The sequence below is a fragment of the Zeus faber genome, assembly GCF_960531495.2.
Source record: "Zeus faber genome assembly, chromosome: 8".
Taxonomy (NCBI): domain Eukaryota; kingdom Metazoa; phylum Chordata; class Actinopteri; order Zeiformes; family Zeidae; genus Zeus; species Zeus faber.
Window position 1 is genome coordinate 18,651,543 of NC_137195.1, and position 16,565 is coordinate 18,668,107.

A 16,565-nucleotide genomic window follows, 5' to 3' on the forward strand; every position below is an offset into this window, starting at 1 on the left:
GATTGTGAGTGTGCATTGAGTTGAGGGCTCAGCTGTTCATTGTGTGTGCATCAAAGACTCCCCATCTTCGGTGATCGTCTATTGCGCGTCAACACTTCGTTTACGACTTGACGGATTTTCGTCAGCAGTTATAATCGCCAAAATGAATTTTCGGTTGCACGCGCTTTTCTCCTCTTCTTGTATTAATCTACTCTTTGGATGTGGAGTTCGGTTAAGTGAGCCAGATTCAGGCAAAATAAAACGCTGCTTTAGCTGCTGAAGTGGGAACACTTTGCTGTGTGTCTGTCGCTGTGTGCTTTGTGTTCTTGCCGATGCTCAGTTCTTGAGGGCCGGCGTGCTCCACCCTTTTTTCTCAGAGGACCCCTAAATCAAACCTGATTCAATCTGGCACCCCCTAGTTCAAAGACATCAAAAGACGATTCATTTTTTTACCATGTATGTGGAATTGTATGTATTTATATACATAGAATTATCTATAGTGTTTATTAGGTAGAGAAAGTGCAGGTTTTAGGACATCCAATACAATATAACATAGTCATGGATTTTGTCGTCATGTATATTTGAACACGCTGTGGATGTTTGAACTGATATTTGATGATTAGAAAACGCGTGCCTCAAATCCTCCAAAGCCTCGCGACCCATCTGCGTTCTCTGGCGACCCCCTTCAGTGGGTCTGGCGCCCCAGGTCGGGAACCCCTGTTTTTGGGCCGGATCTGCTCACTTGTTTGAAGCATGCCGAAGGAGAACAAATAGAAAGGAAAGCTCATGTTAACTCTAAAACTTTTGGGAGACGGCAGCTCCGCCCTAGCTGCGGCCCCCGCGAGAGTTTTACGGTTAACGCACGTGCGTTTTTCTTCTGAATGTTACTGGCGATATGATCACACAACAGAATAAAAAGCGACAACTGCCATCTAAGTTGGTTCAGAATATGCACCTAACCTTATTTCTTATTATCACGATCAGTCAGTGTTTGGGTAAGTGTATATGCCCCCACCCCCCCACCCACCCGACCCTCACTCCGCCCCTCTTCTCTCCTGTGATGTATAGACAAATGCATGGCAGGCTCCAATTGCATGCTTTTACTATACAACATATCACCGCGAATATGAAAGTCAAAACCTCACAAATCAACATTGGTTAGCTTACTGTGCATATGTATACTTATATATATATATATATATGTGTATGTGTGTGTGTGTTTTCACATTATACCACATTTTATCAATGTACGCTTGAGAACGTTTTGTATCGTGTGATTGAGCATATGAGCTTTATTGATTGAATGAACGGGATGAAGGATGCTGGAGGCTGGATGTTGGACTGATTCAATTGTTGGTTTAAGAGACACAGGGCGGCTTTTCTTTTGCTGTAAGTAGACAAACTTAAGTACACACGGTAGAAAACAACATCAAGAGCCAGTGCAAAAGTGGCATTTCTCTGTGTAGACAGCCACTCAAGTGTTATCACCGCGTTTGACAATGGAAGCATTTGATACAGGATCTTTCTTCAGGAAGCATCACAGGTTGGGTTCAATTCGGATACAGGTGGATGCCGTCAACTTGTGAAATAAAAAAGATTAGCGGTTCGCTTGCAAAATTTGCAATATCATTGTTTTAGTTGCGTGACTAGTAGTGTAATTGCGATAGTGTCAATATCACGGGTTCTAGAGCGCTAGATAAATCCCAGTTCAACCCCTGGTCACAGGTGTCCAGTGATGTCTCCTAAATAAAGGTTTTATATAAATGGACTGAAACTGTCAGCAGGGTATTCCACACCTCTCTACTCTATATATGTTCACAAAGCAAATAATCATAATATAGTGAGGCCAAAACAGCGCGTGCTCTTTTCTGGGTGATTTAGAATCGCTGGTTTATAATGGCTTACCTGCCTCTGCTCCCTAACTGTGAAGCAGGAGATGAAACAGCTGAAAATACCTGTTGTACAATGCACCTCCATAGAAAACTCTGCACTATCACCTTGTTACACTTTTTGGGTAATCAAATTCACCAAAATCCACCTCATCGAATGAGATCTCTCGAGGCAAGTAGCAGAGACGTCGCAGCACGACAACGATCAGAGCGCTCCCCGACGAGCACTCGCCCATTCGCTCCGCAGCTAATTATGACTCATGATATTGACATCAAGAGTTCGCTGTCTCACTCTAAATTACAATATCTCCCATTACAAAGTCTGTCCCTTCCACCCCTCCACATCAAAGTGTTGCGATAAGCACTCTGCCGCCGGGCTTTGAAAAGTGTCGATGGCACTCTTCACGGCGTGCTCACATGGCAGGCACATCCCCCACCGCACGCCGCCCCATTGTGAAGACACGCACATCCAGATTTTCTGCTCACATTTCACATGGTCTCCCCCCATCCTCCCTCCCTGCTGGTAACCAGACAGAAGGTTCTGGATATACGCTAATTAAAATCCTCTGACCTCCCCATCAGTCCCAGCAGCTTCTCCGAGCTCTTGATTGCTCAAAAAAAAACAACAACCTATGAACAGGAAGTAAACATCAGAGTTTCCGGTGTCTGGTGATTCATCCGCCCTGTTGACCTGATCAAGGGTAATCGCTAGTTATGTTTTCCGCCGGACATCCCAACCCCCTTTAAAAAAATAAAAATAAAAAATAGAAGAAAGATAGAAGCCTGCCTTTGTCCGCACCCCCTGCTGTTGAGTCCTCCGCTCGGGCCCGGGCTTATCTCCACGGCAACCTTGCCTAAAGTTCCCCTCCTGCGCCTGCGGCAGATGACCTGAGATAGTGGAAGGGCAACATAATTGGATCACAAAATGGTGAACAGAGCTACACTGACAGGCAGGTTAAGCTGTGTTGTCCCCTTTGCGTCGGATTGTTTTAGTATTCCCTTTGCACCTGTTGCCCCCACGACCATGAACCTCCCCCATAGGCGACCGTCGATCCCTCGGCCTCCTCTCTTCCGCCCGCGAGCTCTGGCCCCGTGCAGATGACAACTGCGCTCATCATCTGCGTTCCCGGGAAGGCGCGGTGTAATTGGCTTTTCCTGCGCCGCACACGATCCCGGGGAAGCCCTCCTCCGAGACCGCCGAACATGGATCGGGGGGGTAGCAGTCACATACATCTTGGCAAGGTCGCAGATCACAGGAACTCAATTTAGCGTTGTAAATTGACAAGCGGGTAAATCTGGAGTAATGCGAGGTAACCGGCGGATTGATTTAAGGTCAGAGGATGGGAGATGGGGGGGGTTCAGGGGTGGCTGAGCTACACTAAAGAACATTCCCCGAAGCGCTGAGGAGGTCAAAGGGAGTGCTGCACGCTAACCCCATTATACTGGCAAAGCCCATTGGTCAATGTCAAAGACACGGTCTTGGCGCTGTCGTTCTTCCAATTCACCAATTCAAATTCTATGCAGCCTTGTCGGTTGAAATAGTAAATGCGGCGATTGTTGAATAGAGCAACAATGGACACTGGATCAGAGACCTTGTCGCAAGCATGCACAAGTATGTTTATCCATGCCTTCCTCGCAATATTTTGCATCTGCACTGAAGGACTCCACAATTTTAGGCCCCATTCTGTCCCGGTCTGCATTATGCATCATGACTGCATTCGTCAAATAAAAAAAAACAAAACATATAAGCTCGAAGAGCTTGAAGTGAAGATAGGGCCACCGATTCCCCTGCCCAAGCACTAACCAAATCAGGTCAGGATGCTTAATTGTAGACCAATCAACCTTTCCTAATGCAATGCCACTTTTATTTAACATGAATAAATGAGAAATCTCTTTGCTTGAGAAGCGTGCGCAGGGAGAGGGGGAGTACTGAGGCTGGCGTGGGCATGATGGGAACCGAGCGTTTCATCTGCTGAATATTAATGCTCCTCCGCCAAGATTAGAAGGATTATTAGCTCTTTTCTTAACTGACAATGGAGTTATTTTCAGACCCCGTCGATTAAATTATGTAGGGAAATTGCCTTTGATATGAGCATGCCCACATGAAGAGTGACTTTAACTGTGCCGTACGCAATAACGTTTTGAGTCCATTCACAAAAGAAATGTATGATTGTTTAATAATATGGGGTATATGCAAAACTTAGAGAGAACACTCTGCACACATGAGAATAACATAACAATGTTCTCATCCACCTTTTCATGATCATATTTTTGGTGTTTTGTTTTTCTCACTAACCGCATATTCGGATAAGAATAACTAACCAATATTAAAAATTATGTAACACACTCTAATTTACTCATCCAATTAACTTCACAGCAGGGCGAGGGCCTGCACAAATAGCATCGCAATGATGACTTGGTGGTTTCTTCTGGCATGATTTACAGTAGATTATGCATCTCATTTCTGTGGCTACGACCGACTAACCTTTCTGTTCTCTTCCCTGTTTACCCAGGTAGGACAGCCGGTGAAATCGGCCTCTCCTTATGTCTTCTCTCGTGTCATAATGCAACTGCAGTAAATGTTCACGCGTGTGTGTGTGTGTCTGTTCTCTGTCAATTGCCACAGGTTTAGTCCCTACGAGTGGTATAACCCCCACCCGTGCAACCCTGACTCGGATGTAGTGGAAAACAATTTCACCCTGCTAAATAGTTTCTGGTTCGGAGTTGGAGCTCTCATGCAGCAAGGTAGACGCCTCTGCCTGCCCCACCCTTTTCAATAGCAAACATCCCACTCTTTTGCTGGGGGTGAACCTTGCTCTTTAACAGGCCCGTCAACCTGCATGGGGGCCTCTGTGCATGTAGCTAGACGCTTACCGGACGCCGCGGGTCCAAGGGACAGAAGTGCGGACTCAGGGTGTCTTGGGAATGAGGTGTAGTTTCAGTGAATGAGGACTAGTTGAGTGAAGAGCTCCCGCATGCTTCCTTTCTCCTGGCCCCTAACGACCCCTCCCCCTCCTTCCTTCCCTCCCTTCCTCCCTCCCTTCTCCTTGTCCTCTTCATCCCTCCTTTTCGCCCCTCGACAGGTAAGTGTATAGTCACGCCGGAATTAGAACTCAACCGTGTCCTAGCTCTTCCTCTGCCTCTGTCCGGGTTTGTTTCCTTCCGCCGTACCGATGCCATATCTTCTCAACGGGTTGGCGTCCTCAGGCTGAGACGGACGATGGCTGAAACGTAACGACAAAAGGCCTTGCGTCTCATGCTGTTTCTTATCCACAAAAGACTTCGCGATGCGATTTATCCAATACTTTGCTTTGACTCGATTGCATGTGACGACGTAAGATATGTTGCATTTTGGAAAATTAGCACTTTTGACTTGAACATCGGGCAATGCAACATATTGGGATTGGATAGTGATAACTTTAGGGTTTGAAGAGCATGGTCTGCATCTGCCTCGCGTCCATTCCTTGGAATGGGCCAAAGATACACTTACTTACCCTAGCCAATAATGCTGCTGCAAGTGTGCAGAGACCTTGGTGTTTGACAGAGACAAAGTACCCAATAAAATAACCTATTTTTTGGCTGGTAGCATGCTTTCAGTTGTTTATTTTTAATCGCTGCATGCAATAATTAGTGATTGAGTTATTTTCTTTCACAGGTTTTGATACATTTGGCACTTAATGTACCGTAGATAAGCCACAATCTTAAATAAAACTTATTGGTGAGATCGTTATCAATGTTGGTTCCTAGCACACCACCCTGATCCCCCAGGATGAAGAAAAAAATCTTCCCAGAAATTCTACAAACGCTCAATATCAACCGGTTTTATTTGTATATATTCCATACATATACACCATACTGTATATACAGTACACTATTCACCACCCACAAGAAGCTCAGCTCATTACGACTGAGTCAGATTAGTTGATAAGCTGTTGCCATGGTAGAAGTAGCAATAGTTTCAGACTGGTAGGTTGTAGAGCTTGAGAAGATATGGCTGAGGATCACGAGGCTATCAGAGGTTCTACAGGAGGAACAGAGCTTTAGCCTGCATGGCAGCATACCGTAGCCAAGGGTCACCACGTTGGTCTATACTGCAGAGAGGCTCCCCGTGCCCGGCGGCTTGCCCTGCCCCCAGAAAACTGTGGGATGTGCTGTTTGGTCATGACGTTACCTTGGGTACATGACAGTCAGCCCCAACCAGGTTCTGTTTGGAGATCCAACTGGACTCTCGGAGCTCGTTGGTTCTCCTCTTATCCTTCCACTGTGGTTCTGAGGTAGAAAAGGATAAGAGGCTGTGAGCTGGTACAGTGTTCCAATCTCTCCCTCCGTTGCTGGCCATCGCTCTCTAAAACAGAATCACAATGTCTGCGAATGTCTTAATTCTGATGAATACATGTTTTGGTGATGTGTTGGAGTGTTGGTTTGATGAATGGGCAAAGTGGGTTGCTGGTGGCCACTCTGGGACTGTCTGGGTGAAGGGGAACGGTTGGTTCGGTTGGAGGTTCATTTCCCCACCCCACCCGTTTCCCTCAGTGTAGCTGAAGTCACGGTGGAATGCTAGAATTGGATAGGACACCTTGCTCCAATCCTACTGTGCTCCGCCTCATTCTCTCCCTATCTCTCTTCCCTGAGAAGTGAAATAAAAGAAAGTTTTAGGGCAAAGTGAGAGCGCAGATTCAGTCTCATACGCACAAAGAGTTCAGAGCACCCAGTTCTTAACCCCCCTATCGTTCTGACACATTTATCGGCTTTGCTTCTCAGTGAATGTACAAAATCCCAGCTTTCAATTGCTTAAGCTGCTTGAGTGGAATAGTCCCGATATGACCCAGGCACATCTTTTTTTTCCTTTTTTTTTTTCTTCAGCAAACCCCACTGTCTCACCGAGCACTCAATACGAGCTGACCATGCTCGGCATAGCACGAGTACTTTGGCAAGTCCATCCGGGACGGAGAACACAGATCATGCTGTGAGCAACATTTAGTCTACACCACCAGACACCATGGAAGTAGATACAGTACATAACAGCAGGCTCGTCTACTAGCAGCTACCCACGCTGTCCATGTGTGTGTGCGTGTGTGTTGGGGGTATTTGTGTGTATGTATGTTTGTGTGTGGCAAGTGTTTACATGTGTGCGCATATGTAACTGAGTATGTGCATTTCTGAGTTAGAGTTTGTGTTTGTATGTGTGTGTGTGCCTGCGTGCCTGTGCATCACTGAGTGTGTATATGTATGGTAATTGTTGTAGTGTGTGTGTGTGTGTGTGTGTGTGTGTGTGTGTGTGTGTGTGTGTGTGTGTGTGTGTGTGTGTGTGTGTGTGTGTGTGTGCGTGTGTGTGTGTGTGCATAACTGAGTGTGTTTATGAATAGGTAATAGTGTGTATGTGTGTGCATGTGTGCATAACTGAGTGTGTGTATGAATAGGTAATTGGGTGTTTGTGTGTGTCTGTGTGTGTGTGTGTGTGTGTGTGTGTGTAAAACTGAGGGTTTGCATGCATGTGTAACAGTAAATATGTATGTATGTTTAGTCACTGCTAGTATGCGTACAAGTGTTTGTGTGTGTGTGTGTGTTTGGGTGTGTTTGGGTGTGTGTGTGTGTGTGTGTGTGTGTGTATTGCGAGTGTGCTGGATCCAGGCGGCGGGCTCAGAGGCCTGGCGGCCCTAGCTCCCCGGTGGTGCTCCTCTCCAACTCCTACACCCGAGCGTGGGGCTCACCCACTCCCCCTCTGCTCCTCTTGTTCAGGCTCTGAGCTCATGCCGAAAGCCCTCTCCACCAGAATTGTAGGAGGTATCTGGTGGTTTTTCACTCTCATCATCATATCCTCCTACACGGCCAACCTGGCGGCCTTCCTCACCGTGGAGAGGATGGAGTCGCCCATTGACTCGGCCGACGACCTGGCCAAGCAGACCAAGATCGAGTACGGCGTGGTGGAGGACGGCTCCACCATGACCTTCTTTAAGGTGGGTCGGCTCTTCTGAGCTTCTCTTCATTGTGACGCGCCTGCTGATAGAAGGCTGTTGCTGATAGGTGTAAAATATTGTCAAATGTGTTCATTTAATGTTAGTACCTGTACCCAAGCTAAGGAATCGCAGAACTTACAGCCTGTATAATAAAACAATATTTAGCAACACTGTTCTGTAACTTGGGCGTTCATACTTATGAATGTATGTTGCGACTTAATGGACATGTATTTACAATAGCGTAAGGGTTTAAGGATAAGTTAGAATTCATAGATCAAATGCAGACCTAATTAAAGTTTAACTTTTAAATAATCACAACTTGTGCTTTCTTATTAAGAAAGAGCGAAAAATAGTGTGATGGTGAGTCGGTGGTCAGGAAAGAGATATGACGACTCAAGCTCCTGTCACACTGACCCAGTTCTCAGTTTACTACTGGGTTAGTCGGATGGCGTCAAAGGTGGCTACCCAATGCATTTTAACAGGGAATCGAAACAGTCAGATAACCATTAAACAGCCGACAACCGTTAAGTCCCCCAAAGCCCCATCGTTACAAAGTTCCTTTATATGCCCATGACACAGTGTGCTGCATAACTGTCACACTACTTACAGAAGTAGGGAAGGAAGAATAATGATGGCGTTTCATGCCGGGGAAGGATAAATCCATACGCAAGTAAGAGGCAAGAGTTAGAAATGCGGTTGCAAAAACCAAAGTTATGCCTGGCCCACTTAACAAACCACTTTGGCCGGGTGTGAATGGCGCCCATAGGGAACGGTCGCCCGGCATTTGCTCAGCGTGAAGTGGCTAAGCACCGGTTGCAGAGCACATAAAAAAAGCCAGGTCGTACCCATTTAGTCAGTGTGAGAACAGTATCCTAGGATTTAATGGAATTCAGTTTTTCTCTGTCGCGCTTACCAGGTTTGTTACTGGACACATATTAAAAATTTGAGTGCAGCCTTGAAAAAAAAATGAACCGAATTTTGCCTCCGGAAAACCAATAAGTCTAATAACTAACTGGAGTATCGTTAAATACAGATAAGCCTTTGACTGTAGCTCTGCCAGTGAAAAAGTGCCTTCAAGCATGTAGCTGTAACATACACGCTGCAGCCGACGCCACAGATGTCTGCTGTAATCTCTTCGCCGTATGATCATATAGATTCCCCCCTGCTCATCAAGGATCATTTATAAAGCCGGTGGAGGCAACCATCTTCATTATCCATGCGGACCCAGACCTGCGAAGCCGAGATTGCTCTTCTGTTTGTCTTGCACATGCATGCCGCCGTAAACAATGGCCCTCTGCCAAATGGACGGCAAAATCTGGAAAATGACTCCCGGGCTGCTGCGGTAGATCCTGCAGCCTTGAAATCCTTCTTTTTTTTTTTTCCCCACATTTCATTTTCATCGCTGTGCCACTGTACACACACACACACACACACACACACACACACACACACACACATACTGTATACATGAGATACCTTTCCGACAAAAGTGTGTGTGTGTGTACGTGAATGTGTGTTTATGAACAGATCCTCTGTGACATAAAATATGCAGCGTTTCGCTCCATTTCTTTTGCACACCCTCAAACCTTCACACACCTCTCCCAGTCTCCGTATCCTTTCACTATATGAATAAATGGAAAACAACAGTCGGCGCGAGCGATTTCATATGGCACGTTAATTAATCTCCCCCGCACAGAGGCGCGTTTAGCAGCGATAATTTTACTTTATGAATTTCACTTTGGACCAACTAGATGTATCCTGAAAGTCCATTTGATGACACTGTTTGATAGCACACTCAATCACCTTCAATCACAATGGTAAATTATATTACAGTATAATCAGAATGTGGGAGAGGCAATCAATTATTTTTTATGCCTAAATATTCTTATTCCATATGACCTACTACTAAATAAAATATACTCAATAAGGCACAGCAACATGTGTTTTATCAAGTGATTTACTGAATGAATTACTGAAGGACCATTTAGGACCCCAAACCAGACTTGCAGCTAAATATAACCGTAATACGATCTATACCAACATATGAGACAAACCTATTAACAATAACAATAATAATAATAATCTGATAACATGGAATAACCCCCAGAAATAATAAAAATCGACATATATTCAAGTTGACATTTATCTGTAGATGATTCATAAAACAACTACTATTACTATTATCATGATAATACTATATTCTTTTAATAATGACTAGTGCACATATTGTGTGTAATCACTGGGTGCGTTGCACTGACATTTCACTGCATATATGTATGAAAGAATGTATATGTATGTGACAAATAAACCACTTGAATCTTGAATCTTGCAAATGATTAAGCCTATAAAACCTAAATGCATGGCAAAACTTGTTATCTTATGTTGTTTACTCATTTTAGACATGCACACTTGCACACACCTTTAATTAACTACCTTTGCATACTTAGAGAACTGGGTATTGATAATTATAATTACAAAGTATTAATATTCATCACAGTTGTCATTTTTAATGGATATGTTTTGGTAATAATCGTCCCAAAATATTCTTGTGTGTCATGCTACAGTAATGAATCTGACTCCATTAAATTACGGATTATCTTTCTGCCAAAAATATACTGAAGAAAAAGTTGATCCACTAAATTTCGAGACTCATATACAGTATGTCATGCATATATATGAGAATAGGCCAAACAAATCAAATCTACCTGTTTTCTTTAAAGGACACAGCTGTGTTTTAGACGCCAAGTCAACATTCTATTTGTAAATTAATACTGCATATTATATATAAATATTTAATACATTATAATAGGAATATCCTTTCATTTAGGTTACCTCATTCAACTAAAGGGCTTTACGCCAAGAGCAATGCAATTAAATGAATAATTGACAGCCAAACATGATGCAGCCAATACATTTACAGCAATATGATTTGATTTATTAATTTATAATTTATCCACCTACCGCAAGATTAAATTATATAGATCTATTGAAAAATTCATCATCAAGTGACGCTGACCTGGTCCTGCTTTTGTTGAATGAAATAAGTGGAGGGGGATATTTGGGAACATCCAGTTCTTAGAAGGAACAGAGAACATTGAAAATTCCACTGTTTTGTGATAATGGACATTGTTCTGAGCAGCATTTTGCTTTTTCTTTTTTTTTTTTTTTTGTCGTCAAACTTTTTCTTGACTGGTCAGACGGGCACATATCAGAGGGGAAAAAAAATATTATCGACATGTGAATAAATGGCACGGATAATCCGCCACTACAGTTAACGACAAAACAAATAACCTCAAATCCTAAAAAAACCATAAAACTAACCAACACGAAACAACATCCCACCTAATGATTGGCGGTTTATAAACTGAAGTGTTTGTGTACCTCCTCTTTGTTCTCTTTGTGTTTCGTAGCGTTTCATGTGTCGGGATCATAACTCTGGAGTAGATAAGTAATGAGTGTGGGTAAATGCAAAGGGCGTTTCATCCTCCAGTGAATAAACATATTGGGTCCCGCCGCATGTCCGGGGAGAAGATACTGCTCCCGTGATGGATGGGTGTTTTGATCAGACTCATCATTGGTTTCCATTGATTCCGCGCCGCACTCCCCCGAATTGACCAAAGGAAAAAAAAAATGAAAGAAAGAGACGAGAGAGGAAAAAATCCTGCCATTTGAGTAATTATTGACATAGATTTCTTCTGTTAAAAGTATGTGACTGTCAGCGGCTAATTATGTAAATGTCAGCGTGAGATACTCTGGAACATTTAAAGGCGCGCCGCTCTCCCTCTCTCTCTCTCTCTCTCTCTCTCTCTCTCTCCATCTCGCTCTTCCTCTCCTTGTTTTTTTTTGCGATGTTGACATTCCCTATGGACTGACTTTACAATAACACTGAATAATTCAATAAGCATACACACCGTGTCTCTCTTATTATCTAATAAAATCACGTCTTATTAAGGACCCTGGCAGTGCTATTTTTCCGGCGTGTGTGGGATGTGTGTGCGTGCGTGCGCGTGCGCGTGCGTGTGTGTGCGTGTGTGTGTGTGTGTGTGTGTGTGTGTGTGTGTGTACGATCTCAGACGGGCCCTCGCGTCTCCGCGGCGCCAACTGAGCATCTCCCCAGGACGGGATGCTGAGTTGTTTTGCATGAGCCGAGATGAGATGGTCAGCGCGCCATCTCCAGAATAACGATGGAGAGCGGGTGAAGCTTATTGAGATGATGAGCTTGATACCGAGAGGTGGTGGATGTGGTGGTGGTGGTGGCGGGGCAGAGAGAGGGAAAAGAGATGAGAAAGGGAAAAGGGGGTGGAGCAAACGTAAGACTGGACATTTCTGTTGAATCTGCCGCCTTGTGATGTTTGGGCTTATCCAACATGTGTATTCAGTCACACTGTGATAAAAGGAACGGCTGAACAGTATGTGCACATTATGGATTAAAAAAAAAATACAAATATATGGATCCACATTGGACTCTGCAGACTTATGTCTTCACATTTTAGTTTTTTCCCATTTTAGCGATACGCCCATGCAGATAGTTTTTTCAATGGCGCCCGGGCACGGGAATAAGCAGCTCCCATACGACATCCATGCAGCGTCACATAATGGAGACGACCTGTTGTTCGAGGCAAAGGAGGGATGGATAAAGCTGCTGAGAATCGTAGCCAAAACAGTGATTTTCCTCATTTCGGAATATCGGGGCTTCGACCATTTTCAGAGAGTTTAGACCTTGTGACTTTCACGACTCGTGCATGGGCTGCAGCTTGGTGCACCGCCCGAGTGGGAGGTCCATAGACTTGGTAGATAGAGACAGGGAGCAGAGCAATACAATTCTGTGTTGCATTTTAAGCCTGGCCAGTAATAACCTATGTATAATGTCTTATTAACCTATGCATATACTCAGTTATGATGGTTCCTGTGCGTTTTTATTTTGGATTTAGATTTATTTCTGCTAGTTTAGCTCTGTTCGACCATTCGCAGAGCGTGACTGGCCTGTGTCGGTAAAAATACAGTGAAATCCACCTTTTTCTTATTTTCACAAATAGAATAAGGGCTTTACGAATCTGAAATAGGGCTTGAAATGCTGTTTAGGTTTCTTATGATTACTAGTGCATGCCCATTCAAAATGTGGAGGGACCGGAAGTAGTTGAGTGGCGCGCATTGTGACATCATCATCCAATTTGGTATATGTGACCCACCGCCGATTTGAGGTACTTTTGGTGCAGTTTTACTTTTTTTTCGTTTCATCGTCACATTCAGATCGAAATCCGCCGTTTGAGATGTTCTCCAAGTCCGGGATAACGGCGATATCAGATCCAGCATCGCTGTCGTTCTCGGCGTCACTGTCGGAGAACTATCATCGCGGAAAAGTCCCGAACGAGCTGCTTACACTGTCTTGGATCTATCGAACTGGTCAGATTAAGGTCCGCGACATGACCTAGAGCTTCCGTCACCCGCAGTCCATAACAACACGGAGACGAAAGTTTTCACAGACCATTGAAACCGAAGGCTCCTCGTCTTGTTGGCGGAAGTGACATCAGCTTTTCTTCTTCGCGACACGACAATAAATCCAGGCGTGTGTGTGTGTGTGTGAAAACACGTAAGATTTAAAGGTTGAACTCTATCAAAACGGTTTCACATTGTGACTTCACATCACATGGAATACGGAGGAATGATCTTCCGCTGGACGCTCGCCTTAGAGGAAACGATCGATCGGCGTTCGCGCTGTTCAGCGTCTCGGTAAGTGAAGTGCGTTTCCCCACGTAATATAATGGTGAACATTTAACTCCGCGGTTTAACATTTATCTACTATTTATAAATCAAACTCGGTTTTGAAAATACGTTGAGAGATAAAAAGTAAAATAAAACAAAGGAACACAAAACTTGAAAAATCGAATTTTCCTTCTCGAAAGGTCTTTTCAACTTATTTGGCGGCTCGTGGCGGTTTTAGAAATGCGCGACAAATCGGGTTTTGCTGCGGTGGGTCACATATACGTGCAGGGTATGACTGAGGCGCTGCGCTTTTGTTGTTATATTAAGTGCAGCTCATTAATAACCAGGTTTAATTGAACCGTCCTCAATTGATCCCGTTATTGCCATTGGTGCAACTACTGTAGTGGATGGCCGACTTTCCAAGACATTTTAATGGCTCAGTTTAACAAAATGTCAATGATTCAGTCCTGTGTTCCACAACTGAAGATTCAGCTGCCGGTTAAAGTCATACACCGGGGAAAGACTCTCTTTGTGACTCAGTTGCAGAGCCCGCTGTTGGTTGTTTCTTTAAAGTTTATTCATATTGATATTACATCGACAGTGCACGTCATTGGGTCCCCAGGAATACGCCCGCCCAGTGTAAAGTAGATCAGATAGACGGTTGTTGAGGTAACTGAAGGACAGAGAGACGGACAGAGGTTCCTTCCTTTACAGTTAGGTTGATTCATTTAGATATAATCCAGGTTTGACTTCTATAAGTACAGTAGTGTTCTTTTTAATCTCGACCTGGTCTTGAGCGGTCTCTATGAAAGAAAAAACGTGAATAAAATAACGTTTTCACGAATCCGAAATATGGTTTGACATTCTTTTAAAATCTGTACAATAATACAAACCAATTCCCATGTGTTTTTCAGCCATGCGCCAGCTATGTCTGTCCGAGACACGCTACATTAGCAGACAGTTCTGAGGCTTTTGAACGTTACTTAAAAATCTGCAGTTATTAAACCGTAACATGACAAGCTGCGAATTGGCTCGCTTTAAGCAGATTACCGAAATTAAAAAAAATAAAAAATAAACACAGCTGTTCTCGTATTAAATGGTTGGAGTTTAATCAATATTCTTTTTTTTTGTCTTAATGTACATTTTTCACGACTATTTCTTCCGAAGCGCCTCTTTGCTTATCCTTCACTCTGAACAGCCTTGAATCAGGCGTCAGATTTTTATTTATTTATTTTATTACAAGCGAATTTCAAGGCGCTTTATCTGGCGGTACAGCACCGCTCACTCTTTATGAACACGCTCCGTTTTTCCACTCTCACAATCTTGCCACATTCATAGCCCTCCCATCATAAATGACATTTGAATGAGAACAATAGAGACGGATGGACGGACAGACAAATACAGTAGATCGATATACAGTAGACGGACAGACGGACGGACGGACGGATTGATAGATAATCCAGTAATAATGAAGTGATGAGAATATAAAATATACAAATTTTGCAATATACTACAAACTGGCGAGAAATAAGCATTTAGATATGTATTTCGATATTTGAATGTATATTACCGAAAGCTTGACAGGCTGTTTATTATTAAGTTTAAAAACCTACATTAACTTTTTGATTACACTTTTTCCAAGAATTTTTGAGTCCCCTTACCCACCTTTGTTTCCCGCTAAGAAAACACACACGTACTGTATGTGAATGAATAATGCAAATACAAGCGCCACATTTGTCTTCCTTTTATAGCCACTCGTGTTTATTGTCAACAACGTATTGTTGTAAAGAAATCTCTTATCAAATTCGGCGGTGGCACATGTTGTAGACAAAAAGAAAGTAGTTGTTTGTGTTGACAGCGCAGTGTGCCGGGTGTTTTTTTTTTTTTTTTTTTTCATGCACCACCTAGATTCCCTTTGATTGCGGCGCTTTGAAAAATATGCTAAACACCGGGGCGAGCAAGGCATCTTGACAGGCATTACAATAGAGAGAGTGTTAAGAGGAAGGCTTTGTGTGTGTGTGTGTGTGTGTGTGTGTGTGTGTGTGTGTGTGTGTGTGTGTGTGTGTGTGTGTGTGCGTGTGTGTGTGTGTGTGTGTGTGTGTGTGTGTGTGTGTGTGTGTGTGTGTGTGTCTGTTTTACTATACTTTTGAGGACTGGTCTCCAAATTGACTACATTTTGGTGCGTGCGTGCATGTGCGTCTCTTTGACTATACTTTTGAGGACTGGTCTCCAAATTGATTATCTTTTGGTGCGTGTGTGTGTGTGCGTGTGTGTATGTCTGTTTCACTATACTTTCGAAGATCAGTCTCCCAATGTACTATCTTTTGTTTTAGATGAGCACCACAAACATGAGTCCTCACTTACCAGGTGTATTTACCTGGACCCCACTTTGATCCCAGCACAAGAATGTTTTTGTTTTTGTTTGATAAAGGGTCATATTAGGTAGGAAAACAGAATAATAATGTGCGTGTACATACACAGAAAGGTTTTTTTTTTCTATGTTAAGCGAGGCCCAATTATTCTATGTTGTTTTTTCTTTTCCCTCCCTTCTCTTCTTGAGGTTTGGTCTTAATGTTCAATGATGTCCAGCCCTCTGGGATGGATGTCGAGTCCGAGCCATAGCTCGGGCCCAAAGTGTTGAAGCCGGATTCTTCTCTCTTCTTTGCAAGTCGCGGTGGAGAGGCGGTGCATGTTAACCGGAATAATCTGTGTTCAGACCCAGGAGTTAATTAATGATTAACGGTGAGAACGTGGTGTCACTGCAAATCAGGCCATATTACCCAACAATGCAGAAATAATCACACAAACATGCACGCACGCACGCATGCACACATGCACGCACACACACACACACACACACACATACGCATATGCACATGTAAAAATCTAAAGGTAATAAGATGACCCTCACGTCGACACTAACCTCTACATCTCATAATTAGCCAAATCAGTGTTTCCAACTCTGCTAATGACATGTTAGGGGTGATTGAAATTTGCTCACAGCTCATTAACAGTTGCAGAATGTGGCCTCCAGACA

At 43.6% G+C, this 16,565-nt stretch overlaps 1 protein-coding gene across 2 annotated transcripts in view; it reads left to right on the forward strand.

Annotated features, from left to right (window-relative positions):
- grik2 (glutamate receptor, ionotropic, kainate 2) overlaps positions 1-16,565 on the forward strand; it is a gene marked incomplete at its 3' end in the record, with an annotated part of 152,430 nt that overhangs the window by 110,518 nt on the left and 25,347 nt on the right. For both annotated transcript variants that reach the window (XM_080005174.1, XM_080005175.1), the window contains exons 12-13: positions 4,495-4,613; positions 7,608-7,825. In XM_080005174.1, coding sequence (XP_079861300.1) covers positions 4,495-4,613; positions 7,608-7,825 — 337 coding nt within the window. The remainder of the gene's footprint in view (positions 1-4,494; positions 4,614-7,607; positions 7,826-16,565) is intronic.